At 39.7% G+C, this 21272-nt stretch overlaps 1 protein-coding gene across 5 annotated transcripts in view; it reads right to left on the minus strand.

The window, feature by feature from the left end:
* LARS2 (leucyl-tRNA synthetase 2, mitochondrial) overlaps positions 1-21272 on the minus strand; it is a 200267-nt gene that overhangs the window by 28830 nt on the left and 150165 nt on the right. For 4 of the 5 annotated variants that reach the window (XM_077129574.1, XM_077129571.1, XM_077129573.1 and 1 more), the window contains 5 exons: positions 11874-11974; positions 9490-9672; positions 7697-7866; positions 6465-6542; positions 2756-2867 (listed from right to left, as the gene is read on the minus strand). In XM_077129574.1, the coding sequence (XP_076985689.1) occupies positions 2756-2867; positions 6465-6542; positions 7697-7866; positions 9490-9672; positions 11874-11974 (644 nt within the window). The remainder of the gene's footprint in view (positions 1-2755; positions 2868-6464; positions 6543-7696; positions 7867-9489; positions 9673-11873; positions 11975-21272) is intronic. The other variant, XM_077129575.1, reaches the window with a different exon arrangement.

Below are 21272 nucleotides of genomic sequence, written 5' to 3' on the forward strand. Positions count from 1 at the left end.
GTTTTGGGGTCATATAAACTTGGCCTCTTTAATCTCTGCTAACGAACCCAACTTTTCGTGGGGGTCAGGAAATAAAAATTTGGTTAGAAAAGGCAAATTGGAAAGATCCAGAAAATGACTTAAAAGATAATGAAATACATTTTTACTCAACTAGGCTACTGTAAAGCACACCAAATAGGGCAGGCTCTTTGGGAACTATAAAAAAGGTCTTGCCTGCTAAAATAAACTAGACTTTGGTTCAATCTTGCAAGCAGCAAAGGAATGAATCCATAGGAGACTTCAGAGAAAGACCTATTAACACATTTAGACAGTATAAGGGATTATCATCTGATGCTAATATTTCCAATGCCGTTTCCACTTTTCTTTGATTGATGTTTAAGGCCAATAATTGTAGACATGATATATAAATGAAAATTTGGCTGGTAAATCACCCCATTGCATGAACTTCAGCATTTGGTTGAACATTCTGAAGAGTTTTTAAATACCACAAAGGATTCAAGGTAAGCTCATGGCTTTAAAATGAAAAGTAATTAAATAGGTCCTCCTTTTCCTCAGGGAATAAGAAATACTTCACTTTTGACAGAGACACCTGCTGATGGTATAAAAAAAAGGGAGGAGGCATTGGAAAAAGAATTGTTCCATCTTAGCTTAAAAGAAAAAAGAACTAAAGCCTTCTCTTCCTTCTAAGGAATTATGAAGAAATTGTGAGGGAGAATGTAGAGCCCAATTTCCAGTGATTCCCTTAAATCAACAAGGAAAACTATCTTTAATACTTGAAGGACATAAGTGATAGTTAAAGGCATTACTCTGTCAACCATAAATCCTGCTGCATTTTCTACCCATGGCCCTTGAAGTCATAAAACTACTCAAGTGACTCCCAGGGATGAATCTGGCCCTGGCACCATGGGATCAACAATTCCATCCTGACCAAAATGGGGGAAAAGAAGTGTAACTAATAAAGTATCAGTGGCAGAGAGAGTTCAAATAGAGTTGAGAGGCTACCCTGGAGGTTGCTCTTATGCAAGCTTCAGGTAGACCTTGCTACCTATCATAACTTGCCAACCCCCAACCAAAACCATTCCAGCCAATCCTAAAGAACACGTAGGGCATTATATAAAATTCCACAAGGGTTCAATGTATTAGAATAACTTTCCAGAAACCTACAACCTCCAGATGAGTCCCTGGTCCAGATAAGTTCTATAACCTAAAGGACCCAGACTCTCTGGAATACCAGATAGTTCCATCTCCCTTCCCCATATTAATGACAGATCCTTCCAATATGAAAAAATTAGAATGGCCATAAACCCAAAACCCCTAAAGAGAAGAATGGAAAGATCAAAGATGATGGTGGAGTTATACAGCGAAGATAGGATTTAGCAAATGAATATGAATGCTGAATCATTAAATTGATATCTCTTTTAGTCTCCAATATCTTAGAGCAACTAGAAGTAAAAACCTAAAATTGTGGAATTATAATCCATGTCAAACTCTGAAATCTGTTCTACAACTAATTGTGGCACTGTGTGTTGAAATCTATTGCTTTTTTGTATATATGTTATTTTTCACAAAAACAGTTGATTGTGATGATAAAAAAATATTTAAGCCTTTTAGCCTCTTATATTCTGGAACAGCTAGGAGGAAAAATCTGAGAGGATCGTACGGTAGCCCATGGCAAACTCGGGGATCTGTCCTGTAACTACTTGTTGACGAGTGCTTTGAAAACTATTGCTTTTTTTATTTCTTTGCTTTGTATATATGTTATACTATAGAATGAAAAAGTTAAAAACAAAACAAGAAACAAAAAAAACTACCTGTGTGGTAGGAATTTTGAACAACCCTCAAATTCTTCTCACTACCTAACCTTACACTGCAGTTCTTGGGCTCCTCGTTATTCAACATGCATTTCTTCTCTGTGATACCTCATCAGTAAACTGAATTAGGAGAGATCTTTTATGTAAATGAAATTGCTAGATCAAATGCTCTGCAGACAGGCTATTTCTATTGATGGCCTTTTGGAATTAGCCATGGGATCTGTAAAATAATTGGAAGAGGCTGTTGTATGAAAGAAGTCTGGAGTTCTTTCGAAGCTGGTTCAGCAAAGTCCTCTCTGCCTTAGGCTTTCATCTGAAAGCTTGGCTTTACCAGGGGGAGAGCGCTTCCTTATCTGCCCGTGCATCAGTATCACCTGGCAGCTGGTTAAAAACATAAATTCTTCACCTGCTCCCCAGAATCAAGATATCTAAAGCACTGGGGTGGAAACACCTGCATTGGACCCACGAGCGCCTTAGGCACTAAGCTCTGCTTCAATCTGTAGGTTCTGGAATAACAGCTTTGGTCTGCATTACAGTCTTAATGAGTAAATTTTGGATCTGCAATATAATTTCAGGTGCCCTTTCTCCATCAGTAGAGTAGGACTAAACTTGAGTTTTCCATCTTAAAAACATAATATAGGGTCACGCCAAGGGATTGAGGAAGTCTGGGTTATGAAAAAGAATGTTCTGTAGCAATATCAATATTTACATTGGTCTGAGCATATTGTTCTGAAGGTGATGTGTCCTTCCCTTCAGCGGGGGTGACCAGACCAAAGGACTGCCACCATTTGGAGAACAGGACAGAGAGGGCCCTGAGTACAGAGCTCTGGACTAAAGATACCAGACCCTAGGACTGAGGACATCTAGAACCACATCATGTTCAAAAAAAGGCTTGATCACATTCTGGTTCCTAGTAACAGGTGAGACAAGGACTCCCCACATACCTGCCCAGAGCTCTGAGGTTATGTGAGGGGCCATCGGTGCAGCCATCACCATCAGGGCACACAGAGCATCCTCAAACTTGGGGCTGTGGAGAATAACTTGCTCAGAAGCTTGCTGAGAAATAAAAAAAAAATCAGGTAAGAATGCTGAGGTGTAAAAAGTAAGCATGGGTAAGAAAGACCATTAAAGTATCTGAAGTCCAGAAACACAAGGAGGCAGGAAGCAACCTTTACTAACCAATTTTGCTCTGGACAAAAAATGTTTCCCTAAAGTATTAAAAATAGCTACAGCAGCAGCAACCACAGATCTATTGCTATTAATTGAGTACCAACTACGCCCTCAGTCTGATGTTAATTTGTTTCCTTCCCCCACTGCCTTGGCAGGGGTGTTCTTACTCTACTTGACAGATGAAGAACCGAGGGATCAGAGAGGGAGGGTCAATTTGTCCCTGCAAGTGGTCGCCACACAAAGGAGCTAGGATTGGAATCCAAGTCAGTCTTAATTCAGAATTAAACTCTTAACTGGGTTTCCTGTATGCTGATAACCCAGTAAGAAATGCTCAGAGACCTTACTCAAAAGTTTTGTAACATGGAACCCTGGATCTGCAGGGATCTGCAGCCGGTTTTCTCTTAAGCAGCTCTGCCAGTTTCTGTAAGCAAAGGGCTTCTTCCCAAGGTGTGACTAATGAGTTCACCCAATGATACCCATTCAATTTACAGAATACCTACCTTATGCCAAACTTTAGGGATAAATAGTCCCAAAGCACAGTCTCGACCCTCAAGGAGCTTACAGCCCATTGGGAGGAGACAGACAAATGAATCAAGAAAGTCATGGAATTCCACAGGGTGGAAGGGGAGTGTGCACAGCACGGCTGGGAATAAGGTGGAGTGTGCACAGATTGGCCAGGAATGGAGATGGGCCAAAGGAAGAGTGTGGTTAAAAGGATATTGTATAGCCAGAAGATCTCACAGCACCCCAAGAAAGCCAAGATAAAAACTTGCCTAACACAGTCATGGCACTCAGTATATGCTAATAACATGCTGCAACAGAAACAATTTGGATTAAGTTTATATGTTTGTTAAAATTAAAAGTAAGAGCACCAGTGGTGTAAGAAGGCCAACCGCCTTTGTGGGACATAACATCAAGGAGTGAAAGTCTCCCCGGCAACATGGGACATGACTCCCAGGGATGAGCCTGGCCCTGGCACCGTTGGATTGACAATGCCTTCCTGAACAAAAGGGGAAAAGAAATGTGACAAATAAGGGATCAGTGAAACGAGAGAGTTCAAAAGAGTTGAGAGGCTACTCTGGAGGCTACTCTTATGCAAACTTCAGCTAGATATTTCTACTATCATAACTTGCCAAACTTCAACCAAAACCATTCCTGCCAACCCTAAAGAACACCGAGGGTTTTCATTTGAGATTCTCCAAAGGTTGCATGCACTGTGATTACTTTCCAGAAATCTATAATCTCCAGATATGTTCCTAGGCCAGATAAGTCCTGAAACCCAGAAGGGCCAGCCTCTTCAGAATATCAACTAGTTCCAATCCCCATCCCATATTATCAATAGCCCTTTCCAAAACGAAAAAGTTAGAACAGGCAGAGCCCAAATACCACTAAACAGTGAGAGAAAGATCAAAGAAGAAGGTGGAGTTATAACAGAGAAGTCAGTATTTAACAAATGAGTATAGCTGAATCATTACATTGATTTTAGTCTGCAGTGTCTTGGAGCAGCACGAAGGAAAAACGAAAATTGTGCAATTATAACCCACACCAAGCTCTGAAATCTGTTCTACCACTAATTGTTGTGCTGTGCTTTGAAATTTATTGCTTTTTTGTATATAGGTTATTTTTTGCAATTAAAAAAAAGAATGTAAAAAATATTATACATGATTTTTTTTTTAATAAGTGTATAAGTTGCCTCAGAGATTTGAATATAACTTCATGAAAAAGTACAGAAAGCCTCTACCAGAAGGGCTGTAAACAGAACTAGCAGCCTGATTGGGGCCAGGAAAAAGAAATTAGATTTTTTTTCTATAACATTTGGGTTTTTTCCCTGATTAAAATAAAATACACATTCAGCACAGAAAATTTAGGAAATACAAAAACACAACTGTACCACCCAGAAAAAAAAAAGTATTTTATCCCAGTCTCCAAAAGAAAAATGCAAAAATATGTGTACATACTCACACACATACCATAAAATAAATTCAAGATTGAGATCTTTATCACATGTACACTTTTGTATCAGGTTTTTTCACTTACCACTCTATCAGGAATATTTTACGATATTAAGTATATCTGGAAGACAGGATGCTAATGGTAGCATACTTCTTTCTTATTGATAAAACGTAAATCATTTCACAAGCCCTCCGCTGGAGGCGACTTCTCCCAATCAAGTCTCTAGGATTACAAATAATCTGCAGTGGGCATCCCTAGGCCAAAGGCTATAAGCAATCACAGGGTTACTGACCTCAGGGTCAGAGTGCTTCCTGGAGAGGTTATGTGAACCATGCCCCATCACTGGGTGTGCAAGAACCTACCTCACTGTCTTTGTGATAGTTGTGTTAAAAAGTCTCTGGAGGGTACAAGGGTAGCTCAGTGGTAGAATTCTTGCCTGCCATGTGGGAGATGTAGGCTCAATTCCAGTGCATGCACTTCCCCAAAGACAAATAAGCAAAACAAATGAATAAAAAACAAACAGACAAATTCAACAAATAGTGCTGCAATAAAGGGATACTTGCATGGAAAAATGATGAAATGTGACCCCACCATACAGCATACCAAAAAAAAAGGTCTCTGCAACTTTGACCAACTGGCCATTTTTATTTCGTCTTCTGTGAATTATTATACTTCTGCATCCCTGGCCCATTTTTTCATTAGGTATTTTCATATTACTACATAAGAGCTCTTTATATATTAAGGATATTAACCTCTTGCATATTTGCTATAAATGTTTTTTCCCCAGCTTTTAATCAATCTTTTAATATGGTATTTTTGTTGTCATTGTTTTGTTTTTTGGTATGTTTTAATACACTGAAAATGTTAAGTTTTGTGCACTCAAATCTGTATGTCTTTTTCTTTGTAAATTTCTTCTACTGTTAATAGAAGTTTGTTGTCGTTTAAAACGAAGTCATTCATTTTAAACAGCATTTGTTAATAGTTTTAATGTGTGCTTTGTGTTTGTTGTCCAAACAACTAGCCCCTTGCCCGAGGTACCATTTGTTAAAATTCCTTCCTTTGGTAAAGGGAAATGGAAGTCACATATAACAAGATGACACTGTCCTGAAAAGGCTGATTTTCATTTTCAGTGAGAACAAATCTGAACCATCCAGTTCAAATATATATCAAATGTCAATGATGCCAGGGAGGTATCACAACTCGCCGAGGAATCAGGTGGTGGGGACATGAAGAAAAGACCATGGCTGGAGGAGAGGGCCCTGAGTCTGCTCCTGGTTTTGTTGCTAATAACTGGACATAACTTCCTTGGGCCCAGTACAAAATTAAGGGGTGGGGCTTTGGATCAGACAATAATTAAGAACCATCTACAGTAAAACTAGGCTGCAACTATGAAGAAAATGCTTCTTTAAGATGGCAGAGCCACACTGAGGAGATGGCGCTGTGTGGTGCTGCTCTCTGCCCTCGACCCAGGACCCAGCAGCCCACCTCACCATCTGACTGCCAGAGAATGAGGACAGACAGGCCACCTACCGAGAGGGTGCTGCTGAATCCCATCAACTGAGAAATCGCCGCATTCAGTGAGAAGTCCTCTGTGAAATGGGTGGTCACCTGTTGGTAAAAATAGAATGCTTCACTTTCTTCAAGATTCCTTTAAACTTTCTATAAACAATTGGATTACTAAAAAGAAAACTGAAAATAAAGTGAATGAAATAAAAGACATTTATAAATGCATTTGCTATCTCAAATAATCACTGTAATGGCTCATCGGCACAAAGATTTTTAATTCAAAGTCAATGTTGTTTCCACTATTCAAGGCTGTCCCTCTACCCCCATATCTGGGCAGTGCTGGTTCCTGTAGACAGAGATGGGGTGAAGATGCCTTTCCCTCAATTGTGTGCCTTTAGGTTATGATGTTGGCTGTTAATAAGTGGGATAAGGTTAGTTTTACATTTTGAAATGTGAGGTCAAAATAAGAACACGAAAAAAAAGAATATGAACACAATTTGTGAGATTTTTCCTGTTTATGTACGTTTCAATTTTGACCATGGGCAGAAAACAGAAAAATAGCACATCTTTAAGATGTCAAGAGTTTCCAACTTGTTGAAATAACACAATTCTATTATCTGACAGAAGAGAAGAATTTGACAAATCCAGGGAGAAAATATGTGGTATGAAAACAATTGTTCAGGCACCACTCAGATCACCAAGTTCAAGCCCATGGGCTCATTTTCTCTATGGCACAGCACAGAGAACTGACACATAGCTAAGAAGTGTCAACAAATGAGAACCATGCTGACTCAAGGCCACTCCAGATTATACAAACAAGAGAGGAAGACACCTGCTCCTTCAATGCTGTCGATTATCGGAGTCCAGATAAGTGAACTTAGTTGAATTTATAGTTTGAATCAATACATCTTAAAACAAACAAACAAAACAACCTAAGGAGAATTTGGGTATCAGGTACCCTTTAACAAACAACCTCAGATTTCCTAAATGCCTTCTTTCAAAGACATGATTATTATACGTTCTTAAAAAGGTGAATGTCACTAGTATAACAGACTTGTAGATTTAAAAAAATCAGATGAATTATTTATCAAAAAGAATCTTTTAAAATTATTTAGACAATAACATACTATTCTCTTTAAGGAGCTAATCTGAACAAACTGTTTGCTTTGGGCCACCTCAAAGCAGGGAGGGCCACACAGACTACAAAGCAAGAGTACCCATAGAAAGCTCAGTTACAGACTCGGAGGGTTTCTGACCTGAGAGATGACTGAGTTCTTGTATTCCCAAAGCTTCTTGGCCTCGGCTTTCTCCTTACTACTCAGCAGCTGAGGACTGGGAACCTTTCCAGAAGTCCTGACCTCAATAAATCGGGTTGCCAAGGACCACAGACGTTGCTGCCATCTTAGCACTCCAGGGAGAGCATCAGCTAAGTTTAGTGTCAGTGAATGAGAAAGAGAAAGAAAAGGCACATGAGAATGTCGGTTTGGTTAACCGAGAAAAGCATGGGGAATTGGTAAGATGTTTCACCATGCCCCACCTAAAGGCAGAACAGGTTGAAGGTCTTCCCCAGCTTCCAGGATCTAGAAAGACAGACCAGGATCGATGCCATCACATTCTTTGAACCCCAGCTATTAAGAGCACTGGACTGCAGAACTACTCAAAGTGCTGTCCACCAACTGTTACTAGCTCATGGTGAGCTGTGAAGTTTTGGTAGGATGTATGTCAGCACACTGCCTTCTTCATTAAGAAAGCTTGCTGTGACAAAAAATGCCAGCAGGACTGATAGTATACTTGGAGACACAGTTGACAGTGTGGCGCTGGTCTCTTATCTCACGTGGATGGGTAAAAACTGTGGACCACACTTGGAGCTGCACTGCTGGACAACGCGGATGAGGTACTTTAACACAATCCCTGTCCTTGTGAGATATGGGTGCATTACATATTTCAAACATGCTCATCTAATCTAGGTGGTAATTTGATTTTATGAGGAAGTTCAAAAGCTGCATCCTGGGTGTCCTCTGGTCCCATGACCAACCAAATTAGGACCAATCCAGGTCCTCTTACTCTCTGGCCACCAGACTAGGTATTCTCGACCCGGGATACATAACAGGATTCCCTGGGAGGCTTGTTAGAAACAGACTCCTGGAACCTGCTCCCCAGGTCAAGGGTGGGAGTCAGAATCTGCACTTGTACATTAACCATCCCTTACCCCTCCCAGTGATTTTAATGTGGATTGTGCTAAACTGGCGTCTATGAACCACGGCTCCAGACCACACGTCTCACTAGAAATGGTATGTCGAGATAAAAGTGAATTCCTCAAATAATGTACATACTTCCCACAAATCTCAAGATCCCAGGCATCTGATTTTCTTCCCATGACAACTGGGGCAGATTATATGAAGGAAAAATGAGTGATTGTTTCTCGGTTTATTCCAGAATATACAAATTCCAAGATTATTTTACCTTCCATCATTTTAGATCTAAACAACTTTGGAGAGACAACTCTCTCTCAAGAGGGCTCTGGAGGCTGCTGTGGGATGACTAAAGGGTCCCAGGTAACATTAGGTCTCATCGGAGTTTTCTAGACTGGTGAGGGAGGATGACACGTTCTAGAAAAAAAACTTTCTAGGTAGATCAAAAGGGGACTAGCCTCTTTGGATCACAAGGCCTAGGAATAGCATGGAAGCCACATTCCAAGGAAACAGCACCAAAATTGTGGTCCTCGTACAACGTGCAACAGAATCGCCACAGAACTTGTGAAAAGTTGGATTCCTCGGACTGCTTCCTGGAGAGTCTGTCAGTAGGTCCAGGATGAGGACTGGGAATCTGCATTCGCAACAAGCTCCCAGGTGATTCTGAGGCTTGCTAACGCACGAGAACACTGGTCTGAGGACAATACAGGATGTTGTACGAATTACTACTTGCTTCATGGTATGATTCCTAGAATTCTCTACAACCGGTCTTTGACAAAGACATTTCCTCCCCCCCATTCCTCTGGGCCCCCAGTAGATTATAAAGGAAGGAGGCAGGAAGCAGGAAGGTGACTTACTCTTCACATCCCACAAGATATCCTTCTCAGGAGGGGCAGCAAAAAGGATGTAGAGCCGAACTGTGTCGATCCCATATTGCTCTACAACTTTCTCAGGGTCAACCCCATTGTGTTTGGACTTACTCATCTTTTCCCATGTCACTTCTAACTTCTCTTTTGTTTTTGCATGTATGGGAACAGGTCCTAGAAACAAAAGTAATATATATGGGTATGTTATGCATGATCCTGAATTTGGCTCCATATAAGCACATTACAAAAGAAAATACTGGTGAGCAATTAAAAATGTCCATTTGAAGAATCTCAGTAATTCACTTAATGTACATCTTTTTCTTCCCATTCTGTTCTTTGCAAGTGCCCCCACCCCAAATGGAGGGGATCTAAAAAAATGGTCTTCCTTAAATGGGGTGACCTTGCCAAGCCAGAGTGGATAGATGAGTGGAGGGTACCTGACAAGGCCAAGTTCCCTTCTTAGTAATTTTAAGTAAGCAACAGAAAAATGACTTTGCTGAAATTGGACACCAGAACCATAAGTTCCTGAGGAATTGTGGCAAGACTTGGCATTGTGGCCACCCAAGGTTACTTTGTAAACTGAAATCAGGGGAGAACAGAATTCAAATCTGGCAGCGGAAGGAGAGCAGAGTGAAGAGCAGAGTGGAGCAGAATGAGGGACTAGAGATTTGAGAAAGGGAGGAGAACGGAATGGCCTGGGAACCTCCTACTCATTGTATTTCCTGCAACTGGGCTTGGAATAGTAGAGGCTTGGGTGCCCTACTATCATTGTGGTAAACCTGACTTTGGGTTAATTTCTGTTCCTTCTAGCCAAATAACTCCTGAGTCTAACAGCAACTGACACACCCCTGCCCCCCAAGAGATTGATGTACGTACCCAAAAGCCAATTCCATAATTCATGAGAAGTACAATAATTAAGTGGATGGATCCTGCCTGTGCTGATCAAAGAATTCCCACCCAGTGGGCAAGTCTATGAGGGAAGTAAGAACATATTCGGAAGACTGCCTGGCCTCATGGCATCAGAGCAAACGGACGAGGAAAGGAAGTTCAGGAAGATGTTTTCTCCAGGTTATGGTGAAACTCACAGAACCACTGTCTCCCCTACTCCCCACGCCCTACCCTAGGCCGCAGCTAGCCTTTGTAGCACTTTTATGCCTCTGGAAAAAGGCATCTTTCTGGGTAGAGAAGTTGAGAAATTAGAACAAGTTTCCCTCTCTCGGCAGATGTGGCCCTGAGGTGTATAGTTTGGCAAGTGGCTGGATTTTAGGCCCTGCTCACACTCTTGGTTGGGTTCCTTTGTGCCGTGTACAAACCGCACAGCGATACATAGCAGCCCTGCTCATAACACAGAGTACCTCACTAACGACTACAATTCACATGGCCCTCAATTGAGCTCCTCTCCCCTCTGCCCTGTGCTGAAGAAGCCAAATTCTATTTCTCCTGCATTTTTTGTCCCACGGACCACTCTAATCATTTCAAACCCTGATGTATTATTGATTTAAGTAGGTTATTCCATAGACCATTACCACCTAAAGCCTCTCTCTAGTGTTTGGTTTGGGAGGCTGCCTACTATCTAAGGAGTTGTTGGATTTACCTAATTCCATCCATTATGCATGGGTTTTTTAAAGATTTAATGGCAGGAGTGCTGGGGGCTTGTCAAAGCTGCCTCTATCTACCTCTCCCTCTCCTATTTACAGATATGTCATTTATTTCATTTGTGTGCTGTGCACACATTATATACCCTTTACATGCCACCTAAAGATCTGGCAAGAAGAATAATCTGTAAGGTAGGGTGAAAGCACAGAGCCAAGAGAGAAAGGCATGGGGGGAGCTGGTAGAAGAGGGAAGCTCAGGGAAATCAGGGAGAGGTATTCTGCTAGGGAAGTAATAAAGGGGCTGCTGGGGGTGGGGTCAGTGCAGGAGTAAGCAGTGTGGCCTTCAGACATGGGGGTCGGTGGGGGTGGGGTGGGAATGATGGGGCTGGGAGGACACTGAGAGCACTCCAGTCTTAGGACGGTGTCTCTTGGGTCTGAGGCTTTGCCCCTGAGATGGGTGGACAGGAAGTGATACCCTGAGGTGATGTTACCTACAAATGAAAACACTGCCAGAAGCTGAACTGACACTTGGGTCTATTGGGATTGGGGCTTAGGAGCAGACAGCTATTCCCAGTAGGAAACTTCAGAAGGCACAGCCCAGAGCAAACTGAAATTTAGAGATTACAAGGTCAACCTGCCCCTCTCTGGGATTCTCTACCTAGTCACGGCCTTGTGGCATAAGCCTGGTTGTTTGACTGCTCTTGGGGCTGGCCTTGGTTCTCTGTGAGTATCTGTGTACCTGATTGGGACTAATGGGACATTCCAAAGTAATCCTCTTACCTGTGAGATCTACTTCCTCTCTCTGCAGATACTGTCCAGACGGTAGGCGGAATGTCTGTCCCTTGATAAGGCCTTGGGCCAGCAGCTTATGAAAAGGCTCTCTGAGGAAAGATAACAAATAAACTAGTGGGACAGGGATTAGAAGAATCCAGAACACAGCAACACAAACCTCACCTGCTGATGGGCAGAAATAAATGTGCTTTATGAAAATAGGTAGGCTGATCAGTGCCATTGGTAGACCCAGCTTATAAACAAATAGCTCCCCCAATGCCCCGTCCTGCTCCTGAGCTCTGTCCCACGCACCCACACCCCATGAAGCCAGGACCTCATTCCCCCTCACCCTGCCCCCTCTGCGTACCATCCCTCAAGCTGCCCCCCATGCCCTGTGATGTGTTCCACCCCCACATCCTGTACCCCACCTATCCAGCAGGCATTTCCTGGTTGCCTGTGGACAGTGGCAGCTAACACACCCAAGTCCCACAGCTGAAGGTCATTCCAAATGGAGTCCTGGGGGCCACCAGTCACATCAGGCCCACAAACACAATCTTCTGAGGTGCACACTGCCCACCCCCAGGCCCAGGACTGGTGGCTTTCAACACACACTGGGACCAGTGGACCTGGCTGGAATTGCACTAGGTCTCCATCCAGCTCACCCAGCTGCTGCAGTCAGGGAGACATGGGCCTGAGGGGAAGAAGAGCCAAAGAGCACCATCTACTGGGAAGGAACAGAAAGTGCAGTCTGGCAAACTGCCTCTCTGTCTAGCTTCAAAGAGATCCTCAAGTAGAGGTGCATTCCCAGCATGAGGTTCAGGCCTTAGTTTAGCAAGGAATTACTGACCAACCAAGTACAAAAGGAGACCTTCCATGGAAACCCAAGGAAATACAAAACCTTAGAGGGAAATCAATTTTCAAAATAACCTTATCAAGATAATCAAATGTCTCAAAGCCATCAGAAAATCACAGAGCATATGAAGATGCAGGCAGATATGGCCCAGGCAAACGGCCAAAGTAAAACACCAGAGGAGACACAGACTTTGGAACAACTAATTAAAGATGTTCATAAAATTCCTAAATAAATTCAATGGGTTGGCTAATGACATAAAGGATATCAGGAAGACACTAGAAGAGCCTAAAGAATTTGGAAGAATAAGTAGAAAAATATCAGATATCAGAGAAATGAAAGATACTTCAGACCAAATTACAAATATACTAGTGACACAAAACAGCAGATTTGAAGAGGCAGAAAAAAAGAATAAGCAAACTAGAGGACAAGACAAACAAATTTGAATGCACTAAAGAACAAAGAGCAAAAAAAAAAAAAAAGATGTAAAATTTCAATTGTATCTCAGGGAAATAATGGACAAAACAAAGCATACAAATATAAGAATCACTGGTGTCTCAGACTGAGAAGAGAAAAGGGCTAAGAAGATTAGTTGAGGAGAAAATGGGGGAAAACTTCCCAATCTTTATAAAAGGCATAAATATGCAAATTAAAGAAACCCAATGAATACAAATGGAATAAATTCAAATAGACCCACTCTAAGACACATATTAATCAGTCTGTTAAAATTTGAAGAGAAGCAGAAAGTCCTGGAAACAGTAAGAGAAAAGTGACACAACATACATGGGAAACCTCATAAGTGTTTGGACTACTCAAAAGGCATTATGGAGGCGAGAAGGCTGTGGTATGATATATTAAAGATCCTGAAGAAGAAAGACTTCCAGGCAAGAATTCTTTATCTAGCCAAGTTGTTCTTCAAATGTGAAGGACAGATTAAAACTTTTACAGACAAAAAAAGGCTGAGAAAATTTGTCAACAAGAGACTGGCCCTATAAGAAATACTAAAGGGAGTTTTGTCTGCTGAAAAAGAAAGGACAGGAGAGGGAGGTCTGAAGGAGGGCATAGAATTGAAGCATACCAGTAAAGGGAGAAAATAAGATAGAGATATGACAAATAAAAACCAAAGGATAAGATGGTAGATTCAAGAAATGTCTTTACAGTAATAACTTTGAAAGTTAACGGACTAAACTCACCAATTAAAAGATACAGATTGGTAGAATGGATTAAGAAATATGATCCATCTATATCCTGCTACAAGAGACTTATCTTAGACCTAAGGATACAAATAGATTGATGTGAAAGGATGGAAAAAATACTCCATGCAAGCAATAACCAAAAGAAAACAGGAGTAGCTATACTGATATAAGACAAAATAACTTTAAATGTAGAGACATCATAAGAGACAAGGAAGGACACTACATATTAATAAAAGGGACAATTCACCAAGAAGAAATAACAATCATATATGTTTATGCTCCCAATCAAGGAGCTCCAAAGTACACGAGGCAAACATTGGCAAAACTGAAGGGATCAATAGGCGTTTCAACAATAATAGTGGGAGATTTCAATATACCATTCTCCTCAATAGACAGAACAAGACAGAAGATAACACAGGAAATAGAGAAGTTAAACAATCTGATAAGTAAATTAGACCTAACCAAGATATATAAATCATTAAATCCTCAAAACACCAGGATACACAGTTTTCTCTAGTGTTCATGGAATGTTCTCCTAAATAGATCATATACAGGGGAACAAAACAGGTCTTTAGACATTTAAAAAGACTGAAATTATTCAAAGCACTCCTCTGATGTCAACAGAAAGAAGCTGAAATCAATAACCACCAAAGAAACAATTTTCACAAATAAATGGAGATTAAATAATACACTCCTAAACAATCAGTGGGTCAAAGAAGAAACTGCTAGAGAAATCGGTAAATATCTGGAGATGAATAAAAATGAAAATACAACATTTCAGAACTTATGCAGCAAATACAGTGCTAGGAGGGAAATTTATTGCTGTAAATGCCTATATTAAAAAAAGAAGAAAGGGCAAAAATCAAGGCCTTAACCGCTCACCTGAGGGAACTATAGAAAGAAGAGCAACTAACCCCAGAGCAAATAAAAGAAAGAAAAAAAAAAGATTAAAGCAAAAATAAATGAATTGGAGAACAAAAACACAATAGAAAGATTCAATAAAACCAAAAGTTGTTTTTTTTTAGAAAATAAATAAAATTGATGGACCCCCCCCCCAGCTAGGCTCACAGAAGAAAAAAAGAAAGAAGATACAACAAATTGGAAATGAGAGGGGGGTCAGTAACAGGGACCATGAAGGAAAAAAAGTCATTAAGAGGATACTATGAACAACTAACCACCAACAAACTAGACAACTTAGATAAAATGGACAAATTCCTAGAAACACATGAATAACCTACATTGACTCGAGAAGAAAAAGAAGATCTCAACAAACCAATCACAAGTAAAGAGATTCAATCAGTCATCAAAAATCTTCCTACAATGAAAAGCCCAGGGACAGATGGCTTCACAGGGGAATTTTATCAAACATTCCAAAAAGAAGTAACACAAATCCTGCTCAAACTTTTCCAAAAAATTGAGGAAAAAATACACTACCAAACTTATTTTATGACGCTAACATCACTCTAATACAAAAACCAAGTAAAGATGCTACAAGAAAGGAAAACTATAGGCCAATCTCCCTAATGAAATAGATACAAAAATTCTCAACAAAATACCAGAAAATCAAATTCAACACACATTAAAAGAATTATACACCATGACCAACTGGGGTTTATACCAGGAATGCAAGGGTGGTACAACACAAGAAAATCAATCAATGTAATAGAGCACATTAACAAATTGAAAGGGAAAAATCACACGATTATCTAGATTGATGTTGAAAAAGCATTAGACAAAATTCAACATCCTTTTTTGACAAAAACACTTCAAAAGGTAGCAATTGAAGGAAACTTCCTCAATATGACAAAGGGGGCATAAACCCATAGCCAGCATTGTGCTCAATGGCAAGAGACTTGAAAGGCTTTTCCTAAAATCAGGAACGAGAGAACAAGGTTAATTGTTACCACTATTATTCAACATTGTACTAGAAGTTCTAGCTAGAGTAATAAGGCAGGAAAAAGAAATAAAAGGCATCCAAGTCAGGAAGGAAGAAGTAAAACTTTCATTATTTGCAGATGACATGATACTATACTTGGAAAATCCTAAGAAATCTATAACAAAACTTCTTAAACTAATAACAAATTCAGCAAAGTGGTGGGATATAAGATTAACATACAAAAATTAGTAATGTTTCTATATATAAGCAATGACCTAACTGAAGAGACAATTAAGGAGAATTTCCATTCAAAATAGCAACTAAAAGAATCAAGTATCTTGGAATAAACTTAACCAGGGATGTAAAGGGCTTATACATAGAAAACTATAAAACATTGCTAAAAGAAATCAAAGAATATCTAAATAGGTGGAAAGGCATTCTCTGCTCATGGATAGGAAAGCTAAATGTAGTCAAGATGTCAGTTCTATCCAAATTGATCTACAGATTCAATGTAATATCAATTAAAATTCCAACAATCTACTTTTTAAATTAATTTTTTAAATTAAAACAACAACAAACAAACACAAACATTCTTAACATATGATCATTCCATTCTACATATATAATCAGTAATTCACAATATCATCACATAGTTGCATATTCATCATCATGATCATTTCTTAGAACATTTGCATCAATTCAGAAAAAGAAATAAAAAGACAACAGAAAAAAATTCATACACACCATACCCCTTACCTCTCCCTTTTACTGATCACTAGCATTTCAAATCTAAATTTATTTCAACATGCCAACAACCTACTTTTAAGACGTGGAAAAGCTAGTTATCAAGTTTATTTGGAAGGGAAAGAGACCTCGAATCGCTAAAAATATCCTAAAAATGAAGAAAGTAGGAGGACTAACATGTCATAATTTCAGAGCTTATTTATTACAAAGCCACAGTGGTCAAAACAACATGGTACTAGCACAAAGATAGATGTACTGACTAAGGGAAACTAATCAAGAGTGTGGAGATAGATCACCAAAATCTATGGTCAACTGATCTTTGACAAGGCCCCCAAATCCACTGACCTAGACAGAATAGTCTTTTCAATAAATGAGCAAGGGAGAACTGGATATCAATAGCCAAAAGAATGAAAGAGGACCCTTACCTGATACTCTAACAAAAACTGACTCAAACTGTATCAAAGACCTAAATATAAGAGCCAGTACCATAGAACTCCTAGAAGAAAATAAAGGCAAACATCTTCAAGACTATGTAATAGGTGGTAGCTTCCTAAACTTAACACCCAAAGCACAAGCAACGAAAGAAAAATAGATGAATGAGGACTCCTCAAAATCAAATGCTTCTGTGCTTCTAACGATTTTGTCAAAAAGATGAAGAGGCAGTCAACTCAAAGGGAAAAAATATATGGAAATCACATATCAGATAAAGGTTTGATATTCTGTATAAATAAAGAAATCATAGAACTTAACAACAAAAGAACAAACAACCCAATCATGAAATGGGCTAAAAATATGAACAGACATTTTTCTGAAGAACAAATACAAATGGCTAAAAAGCATATGAAGAGATGTTCATTTTCATAAGCTATAAGGAAAATGCAGATCAAGACTAACGTGAGATCACTTTACACCTATAAGAATGGCTGCTATGAAATGGACAACTACCAAGTTGGAGAAGATGCGGACATATATTGGAACACTCAGGCTGGTGGGAAGATATAATGGTGCAGCCACTATGGAAGACAGTTTGGTGTTTCCTTAGAAAACTAAATATCGAGCTGCTCTACGACCTGGCAATACTACTGTTCAGTATATACCCAGAAGACCTGAAAGCAGTGACACAAAAGATATCTGCACACCAATGTTCATAGCAGCATTATTCACAATTGCGAAAGGATGAAACAATCCAAGTGCCCACCAACAGATGGGTGGATAAATTAAAGGTAGTGTGTATATATATACTATGGCTATAACATAGCAGTAAGACGAAATAACATCCTGAAGCATATGACAACATGGATGAAACTTAAGGACACAATGCTGAGTGAAATAAACCAGACAAAAAAAGATAAATATTGTATGATTTTACTATTATGATGTTGGTAATGTTAAACTCAGAGGCTTATACAACAGAATATAGAGGACCTAGAGATTTGCAGAAGCTAGAGATAGGTGAACGGTTAGCTAATGAGGTTGAACTTAAATGTAAGGGAATGGATAGAAGTGAAGGTGGTTCATTAGTGGATGTATAAGTAATATTGCCATATTGAAGGTGAGCATGATTGAAAGGGGTTGTACAGAGCCATGTATTCCACCGATTAACACTACAACTTAAATAAGTTCTTGCACGAACTACTTCAAAGGTATGAATCTTCTACAAAGGATCAATAATAGAGTAGTATGGGGGAAACTACTATTGCATGCTATGGTCTATATTTAACAGTAAGACATCAACAGTACCACAGACTACCAAGGGTAAATAATTAGGGGGAAAGGACAAGTGTTAAGCGGAGGTTCGGACTTTCTATTTGATGAAGGTGTGTTTATCAGTAATTTTTCTCTTTGAGCAATGAAAATTGTCTAAAATTGAGAGTGTTGATGATTGTACAAACAAGTAAGGATATTGTGAGACATGGATTGTTAACTTTGGACATTATACAAAATGCCCAATGGATGCAGGTGGCTGAAGGATACACTGACTGCGAAGTAGAATGGCAAACTGTGGTGTATGCATATGATGAGATATTGTATGCCTAAAGAAAGGAACCAAGTTGTGAGGCATACAACAAGGTGAATGAACCCTGGGGACATTATGCTGTGCAAAATAAGCCAGAAACAAAAGAGCAAATCTTGTATGATATCTTTTAGAAAATAACTGTAAGAAAATTGGGGCCTAGACTGTAAGCTGTTACAGCAGTCACACTTAGTCTGGAGCTATAAATGTTATTTCTAGATTTTGAGATGATGTGCTATGTTTGTATAACCTGGCTATCTCCCTGGAACTATAGCCACCTGTGTGACACCTAAAACTCAGAGTTGGAACTCTGCAGCTCTGAAAGTGAGCACTGCTACATACAATTGTTAAAGAAACTGAAAAAGAGATAGGCTTCAATTAGAGATAGGGTCAAAGCTGATCTGTTCGCAACTAAGGTAAATCAGAATACAGGGGTAAGGGTGACATTGTCTGCATTTTAGAATTTCACCTACTGTATGAGACCAAATGAAGAGAGGTTTATTTTGCCCCAAACCTACAATTTCTGTAGCACATAATCTAACTCAACCTGTCTAGATCGCCTATTTAAACAACCTAAACACAGAGCCCAGAATGGGAATGAGGGCTGATAATTTCATGTAGCTTAAGGTAATACCTGGATACCTCCCAAAGTATGTTGGGTAGATAATTAAAAAGTATAGGCAATGTCCCTTGAGGGACAGGACAAAAAATATGGAACTATTAATCTTTACCACTGGGGAAACCCTTGATACTGTCTCAAATATTAGGGACTCCCAAGTCAATAGGCCAAGCCCTTGAACTTAAGGCTTGTTCTTGTGAAGCTTATTTCTGTAGCAGAGAAGCTAAGTCTACCTATAGTCATGCCTAAAAGTTACTTCCAGAAAACCTCTTTGGTTGCTTAGATGTGGCCTCTCTCTCTCTAAGCCCAACACTGCAAGGAAAATCATAACTCTCCCTCTACATGGCACCTGGTAACCAGGGGTGAAAGTCTCCCAGGCAACACGGGACGTGGCTCCCAGGGATGAGCCTGGCCCTGGCACCATGGGATTGACAATGCCTTCCTGACCAAAAGGGGGAAAAGAATTGTAACAAAATCAGGTTATCAGTGGCTAAGAGAGTTCAAATAGAGCAGGGAAGCTATTCTCAGGTTACTCTTATGCAAACTTCAGCTAAATATTGCTAATTACCACGGTTTGCTAAACTCCAACCAACATCATTCCTGTTAACTCTAAAGTACACCTAGGGCTCTGTCTGAGATTCTATGAAAGTTTCATGTGCTGATATTCCTTCCCAGAAACCTACAACCTCCAGACAGGTTTCTAGGTCAGATAAGTCCTGAAACCCAGAGGGGCTAGCCTTTCCACGAATATCAACTAGTTCCATCCCCCTATCCCTTGCTTTTGACACTTCTTTCCAACATGAGAAAATTAGGGTGGGCATAGCCCAAATACCCCTAAAGATTGGGAGAAAGCTCAAAGGAGAAGGAGGAGTTATAATAGAGAAGATAGGATTTAACAAATGAGTATGACTGCTGAATCATTACATTAATATTTCTTTTAGTCTCCAGTGTCTTGGAGCAGCTGGAAGGAAAAACCTGAAATTGTGGAACTGTAACCTATAGCAAATTCAGAAATCTGTTCTATAACTATTTGTTACAATGTACTTTGAAATTTATTTTTTGTATATATGCTATATTTTACAATTTAAAGTTTTGTTTTGCTTTGCTTTTTTAAAAAAGCTAATCTATTTCTCATATACTGCATTCTGGCAGCATTAACAAACTGAAACATAGGGGTAATAAAAGCCTTTCTCAAGGCATTTCCTAGACTGCTTTTCTTTTTATCCACAGTGATCAAAATGCTATCCTGTGTTTTTGAAATTGAGTGCATGTCTCCTCCATTAGGGCCCGCCTAGGACATGTGATCTGAAAGTTAAATGATCGGATTCTAAAGAAAGTTCACATCACAGCTGAAACATTTAGGCAGGTCTATAATGGCAGCCAAGCATGTGCATACTTGTGAGTACATACACAAACATGCATACACATAGCACACATGTACAGATGCAGGAAAAATAAAAAATAAAAAAAAAACCTGACTCAAAGAGTTGTTGGGAAGATTAAATGGCATGAGTGCACAAAAATACTTGTAAACTATGAAGAACCATACAAATGTCAGCCATATGCTGAGCCCTGCACAAAGAGGAGCTAAAGAGGACACAGAGGGGTTCATGGGAGGGTTCTAGGCAAGATTACTTTTTTCCTTAACCTGACATATGGTGTCTCTTTATATTCTTTTTAATTTTTAAAAAGCATACAATTTATACATGGATATACTTTTAAAATTCAAATTCAACCCTCCCCTCCCCCTAAACTTAAGCTTATTTCCCTCTGAAGAGACAGTTATTAGGTTTGGTGTACATCCCTGGAAAAGCCTGGAGACTTTTTCCTATGCCTTATGTACATGAAGTTGTGTATATTCAGGTACATGGTTTTATAGATTTTTTGGATTTACATAAGTGCGATCATACTGTATGTATTGTGGTACGTATTTGTGGTCTTTCACTTAACAATATGAGTGGATTTTTCCATAAAGGTCCATCATTTTTAAAACAGCGACAGCTGGGCTGGGGCTTAGACACCCAATGGCCCAGGTCTACATTTTCCAGGTGCCTCGCAAGTCAGCTAATGAAACTGCCTCAGGAAGTTTAGAGAACTCCGCCCAGACCA

The sequence above is a fragment of the Tamandua tetradactyla genome, chromosome 15 (genome assembly GCF_023851605.1).
Source record: "Tamandua tetradactyla isolate mTamTet1 chromosome 15, mTamTet1.pri, whole genome shotgun sequence".
NCBI classification, from domain to species: domain Eukaryota; kingdom Metazoa; phylum Chordata; class Mammalia; order Pilosa; family Myrmecophagidae; genus Tamandua; species Tamandua tetradactyla.